General features: G+C 36.7%; 1 protein-coding gene across 1 annotated transcript; it reads left to right on the plus strand.

Annotated features, from left to right (window-relative positions):
- The first annotated feature begins 2,633 nt into the window (after nt 1-2,633).
- LOC122841560 (extensin-like) lies at nt 2,634-6,049 on the plus strand. The gene is made up of 5 exons (XM_044134964.1): nt 2,634-2,764; nt 2,932-2,995; nt 3,256-3,300; nt 3,502-3,650; nt 3,772-6,049. Exons 1-5 carry the CDS (start codon nt 2,747-2,749, stop codon nt 4,429-4,431), a joined length of 936 nt encoding a protein of 311 aa, XP_043990899.1. The 5' UTR covers nt 2,634-2,746; the 3' UTR covers nt 4,432-6,049.
- The last annotated feature ends 27 nt before the right edge of the window (nt 6,050-6,076 follow it).

Here is a 6,076-nt window from a genome sequence, read left to right on the forward strand (position 1 = left end):
CTCCCAAAAAGTTGTTACAGTTGTTTATTGCTATGTTTTGCTTCATTTCATAATGAGTGCTATGTCCTACAAAGTTAAACTGTAATTTATTACATTTTATTTACCTGCATAAAAATTTAAGTAATTCTCACCCAATTATATGTTTTTTGTATCCCCATAACGTTTTACAGGTAAACCACAGAACAAACAGTCTTAAAATTTTACATTTTAAATTTCCAACTCTTTCAAAAGGTCATTAAACAAACCCTCAAGACTATTGCATTCCAAAGATGCAGTAGCCTGATTTAGGTGTGTTGGGACGGAGATGTATATAAAAGTTGGGGATTAGAGAATCTAGTTCTAGATTGGCTGTACAACATAGAACTTGAAGATAATTCACCAGTCAGCCAAGATAATGTAATGAATGACATGTGGAGTGACTGAAACTGTTCATCTCCACAGTAGTAAGTTCTCTGAGATAACAGTACAAGGCAGTAATAAAAATATCTGTTTGTTCTGTATTCCTGACTGATTGCTGTGTAAGATAATCAGAAAAGGCTCCGTAGGAACAGAGTTAACACCTGTAGTTCTGTTTGAAGCCAGCAAAGAATGTTGGGATGAGCTGTGCAAACTTCAAAAAGACGCATGTCCTTCAGAGAGCTTCAGAGTAAGGTGTAATTTAAAGTTCACAAGGATGGATGTTATGATGATTGATACCTTCAGTGTTGTGCAACAAAAGGTGCTGTACAGGAAGTAAAACAGTGATCCTATGCTTTCTATTTAAAAAGATCAGTCTTTAAAAGACAAAGTAAATTTCAGTTACACTTTAAGCTTTTTGTGAACCAGCAACACTTCAAAAATTGATTGTATTGCCTGTTGAAGACACTTGTGCACCGTTTCACACAGCATTTATAAAGGTTAAATGGGTTTTTGTGTAAATAGGATTAAATCTTCAGTATTTAATCCTAATAAAATATTGTGCTGCAGAGGCCACAGCATATTTCCTCCACAGTTAAGCAATATTGGCCGATTTATTGTGTGAGGCAGTTGAAATAAATGTATATGATTTAAAGAGAAGAGGTAGGTTCACCCTTCCATTTCTGTCATGTCCACTGAGCAATTATAGTGTCATGTTAACCATTAGCCTCCTGGCAGAAACCCTCAGACATGCTGTCTCTCTCTGGGTCTCTTTGATCACAGCCTCACCTGCTGCTCTGATTGATGGGATCTGCTCCACAGCTGAAGTGACAAACACAGAGGTGATTTAAACATTAAAAAATAAAGCTATACTCTCATGTTTGTATGGTGTTTTTCTCTAGATCCAAACACCGACAGCTAAAGTTTTAGCAGTCATACATCCATCTTGTTGCCCCTTTTTATATGTGTTGATAAAACACATCCCCACGGCATGATACTACCACCACACTATGTTTGTTCTAATTATTTATCTCCACCCAATATGTTGCGTATATTGGCCAGGAAGTTAAGTTTTGGTCTCATCTTACCAGGACACTCCTACATGGATGCCTGGATGTTTGAATTTTCATCGGTTTGCAGTTGTGCCATACCCATTCTCTATGTCGATATGCCCCTGACTGTTCAAGATCTCTGCAGAGGGAGAAATAACACGTCAGAGTGTGTGCAGAATTTATCAATTATTAACAGGATTGATAACAGATATATATTGGCTCAAACAATGGCCTCAACCTTTCTCAAATGGGGAATCGGGTTACAATCAAAAAGCAAATCACAAACACTTGTGTTTTGCAAGATTCTACACAAAGAGTCACTTTCTATTGACTTTCTAACGTCAAAGAGATTGGGCCGACCAACTAGTCAATGAATTTCTGCGATACTCCCATTTGGGTGGGGTTGAACCACATGAACCGAGTAAATAAAACAGAACAATATTCTCCAATACTCCAAGATCAAACAGAACTAAGCATCACTTTGTGCCAGTCCATCACCTACAATCCTAATAAAATAAATTAAGGTTTGTTATTGTAATGGGGCAAATGTAAAAAAAAAAACAAAAACAAAAAAAAACAACCCCCCAACTGCATAATGGTCTAAACATTGGATCATTTGCTAGGGTTCATATCATTCATCTTTTATTTTAAATACTTTGGTGAAAACAAGCTGTTTGGGATTCATAAACAAATGTACCAACCTGTGTTACATTGTCTTGTTCTTTGTGCAAGCCCATTATTTCCTGCATATTTCTAGGCAAATTAAACTATAGTTGACTCAGCTTCCCCCCCACCCCCCTTTTAAGCACAGTTAAAAAGCCGTATCCAGCTGTGTAATCGCAGGGAGAAAATTGTTACCTGAACTTCCTGATGGCGGGACACAATCAACCCATTTTAGCAGGCATAAAATATATGTTTCTTTTCAACATAATTGTTTAAACTTACTTATGTTTATTGACTATGAGATGAACACTTGCGTGACTCTTTTTGTCAGCTTTATGCTTTAAGTAGGTCTCGCAAAGAAGCTGAGCAACCTTTGCCGGCGTGTGGCTCTTCTGCTGCAACAGCACTCTTGTTGCTTTATGAGAACTCCTATTTTGTTTGAAGTTGGTAATATACTGGTGTTTTATGTGCACTGGTCTAATGAATACCCCACCCCCCTAACCCATGTGAAGAAAAATATGGAGAATGGGTGGAGTTTGGCCCACTGGCTTTGGCAAGCCATCCAATCAGAAGGCCTGAGTTTCCTTGGCGATGCTCATGTCCAGTGATGTACAGCTGAGGATGAGATCAGACACATGAAGATGGAGCAAAAGGTAAGCACACTACATTTATTGTGAAATCATGCTTTAAAAAATGAAAAAAGAGAGACAGAGGAAGATATATTTTTTACTTTTTGAGGCAAACTTTGATGAACTACAACACTGATACAAAACAAATTGTGAAATTATATGAATTTATTGGTTTGCTAATGTAATTCCAGATGTCAGTGATGGTTTCCATGGCTTCATTATTGAGAAAACTCTGCTGCCTGCTGGTAATGCCAGGTCTGTCAGTAAGATTAGTATAATTCCTATACTGTTCTGCAAAAATAAACTGTTAAGTGCATGTAAAAAATTTTAAGCAGGAAAGAAAAACAAATAAGACACAAGAATCTTTGTCCTTATTCAAGTTTAGCGTCATTTTAATGCCTTTATTTTCTACTTATCTTGCAGTCTTGTTCATGTAGTCATAGTGTTTACTGAATCTTTAATTTCATTTCCTTTTATTTTTGGTGCTTAATTTAAAATCCCTGTCGTCCCTTTAGGCTTCATAGGAGCAACATCTCTGACGAAAGTAAAACAGCCTGATGGTATTTCATCTGTTATTATTTCAAACTGCGATCAGATTCATGTGTAAAAGTGAAAATAAAAGAAATACCTTAACATAAGTACATTTCTGAAGTCCAACAAAAGATTTTATCTGTAATAAAAAAAAAAAAAATCTTTAATCTGAAATCTAAACCAATCTTCATCTTGCCTTCTACAATCCCTTTTTACATTGCCCTCCAAAGGAAGTCTTGTCAGGATTGGTTCTGCTAAAGCGAACGATTTCTTGGCAAACTTTCGACCCAAGAGGAACGTCGATCCTAAATGGTACCGAGGTGACCCCGACTTTCAGTCCTACTACAGGTTCTACAACAGCATCGGACACATTGAAGGAGTAAGTTGACGACAAGCAGCGACCTGATTGAAATAAGCTTGAACGATCACTGTATTTTGTGGGTTTTTACGGCGTCAATGTTCTATTTTTCTTCGAATGTCCCTCTTGGTTTCTCCATCAGCTTTATGAGATAGACCGGATCAGGATGTTGTATCAGCAGATGCGTCACCCGGAGCTGATCTATGGGCCCGACGCTGCCGGCTACCAAAACAAAATGGGTGCTACAACCAGCACCGCAGCACCATCTACAACAACTCGCCCTCCTCCACCCCCCACCACCCCGGCTCCCACACCAGACCCACTGGAGAAATTTGAGAAGATCTATCTGTGCAACCCCAAGGACCCTCTGTGCAAACCTCGGATTGTCTACCTGCCGACAGGAGCTGTCCCAATACTGTGTGACCCCCGACTCAACCTTGCATGCAGTGCTACAAAAGAAGAGGGGGTTAGAAATATTATTCCATCTCAACCAACACTTGCCACTCCTACTCCTGGAAAGGCTGCTCCACCTGTCCCTCCACCGGACACCAAGAAAGGGATGGAATACGAATGTGACCCGTACTGGGATCCAGACTGCCTCATCGACCAGCCTCCCCATCCTGCACAGGAAGCATCATCACCTGTAGCACCAGACGAGGAAACAACAGATGAAGGGAATGTTCCTGTTTTTTTAAATGTAGCTAAAACAAAAAGGCCCGGCCCTTATTTTGATCCTTATGATTTCAAAAGTGACGTGTATGATCCCTATCGTTACGCTGAGCCAGCTCCGGATCCACTTTAAGTACAAACTGTCCACAAAAAGAAGACAAATCGATCGACAGCCAGACCAAAACAAAAGTACAGTTCAGTAATGCAGGTTAGCTACAAATATTACATAATTTCTCAGATGAAAAACAATACTGTGCCTGTACAATATGAGTGCACAATAACCTCTGTTCACATGAAAACATAAATGAATAAAAATACCTATCAGATAAATGCCTTTACAGGGGTTTTTATTTCTATGCAGTTGACAGAACCTCTCTTAATATTTAGACAGCAGTAAAATTAAACAATATCTTGATTCTTGCAACTTCTACATTTTTTCATTTTCTTCAAATGTGTAAGATACTTCTCTTGTTAAATTAGACAAAAACCTACGTGTAACAGGAAACCACAAATTTAATACTTTTTGCAAGGTACGGTATGTCAGGACATTAGTCTCTCTAAGACGGTCTGTTGTGCATGGAACCAAGGTAATCATGGAGAAGTTTTCCTAAAGTTGTTTAGGCAAAATATCACAGCAATAGGGGCACTCGTTATCTAAATGAGCTTGAGCATTTTTGCAAAGGAGAAATTCCATCTCAAGATACGAGAAACTGACGAATACTTCACATATTGTTTAGACAAATTATCTTTAAATTTGGACAAAACAAATTATATGTTATTTACAAGGAGACAAAGAATTGTAAACACTCCATTTAAAGTTGATGGTGTAGAGATTTGTAGAGTTAGTGAGGTGAAATTTTTGGGTGTGATAATTGACAAGAGATTATCATGGAAATCCCATTTGAATTATTTAAGAACAAAATTAGCAAAATCAATTGCAGTGCTTTATAAAGTACGGGATTTTCTGAATGATCATGCACTGTTTATGTTGTATAATGCACTAATTGTTCCACACTTGGTTTATTGTGTTGAGGTATGGGGAAAGGCATGTTATACTAGTACAAAATCTGTTTTTGTTTTGCAAAAAAGGGCAATAAGAATTATTGCTCGAAAACATGGTAAATATCCAACAAATACATTATTTTGTAATTTGAGGTTTTTGAAATTCAATGATTTAGTTGATTATAATATTTTGTTGGTTATGTATAAGGCACACCTAAAAACATTACCCTTAAACATCCAAAAAAAAATTTGAAAAGAGAGAGAGTAGTTATAACCTTAAGGGGACACAGATTTTTAAGAAACCTAAATTCAGAACTTGTTTGAAAGAACGATGTACTTCGATACAAGGAGTCAAACTGTGGAACGACCTATAAAACGATGTTAAAAACGTTAAATCATTACACATGTTTAAAAGAATGTTAAAGATTGTTTTTTTGAAGAAGTATGAAATAGTATAAAGTCAGAGTATAGTATCGTTCAGTTGAGATTGATGATTGATCTTGTTTCTTTGTTCTTCCTTTGTTTTCTTTTTTTTGTCACATAAGACAAATCAAAATTTTTTTTGTTTTTTTGTTGTTTTGATCCATAGTTGAGAAAAAGGGGCAGATATTATAAGATTATTTTCTTCTTTCTGCTACCTTTCATTTCATTTTTTATTAATTTTTTTTTCTTTGTATTGAATTTTTTTTCTTTGTATTGAATGAAATGAATAAAGATTTAAAAAAAAGACAAGATTTTTAAAACCATCACAACTTTCCACTGGTGCTTTACTCAAA

The sequence above is a fragment of the Gambusia affinis genome, linkage group LG12, assembly GCF_019740435.1.
Source record: "Gambusia affinis linkage group LG12, SWU_Gaff_1.0, whole genome shotgun sequence".
In the NCBI taxonomy this organism is placed as follows: Eukaryota; Metazoa; Chordata; class Actinopteri; order Cyprinodontiformes; family Poeciliidae; genus Gambusia; species Gambusia affinis.

Bases quoted from the DNA above. Each gene is read 5' to 3' on its own strand.
- LOC122841560 (XM_044134964.1), top strand. The intron at 3,301-3,501 runs GTATTTCATCTG...TGCCCTCCAAAG, and splicing joins GAAAGTAAAACAGCCTGATG to GAAGTCTTGTCAGGATTGGT. The intron at 3,651-3,771 runs GTAAGTTGACGA...TTTCTCCATCAG, and splicing joins GCATCGGACACATTGAAGGA to CTTTATGAGATAGACCGGAT.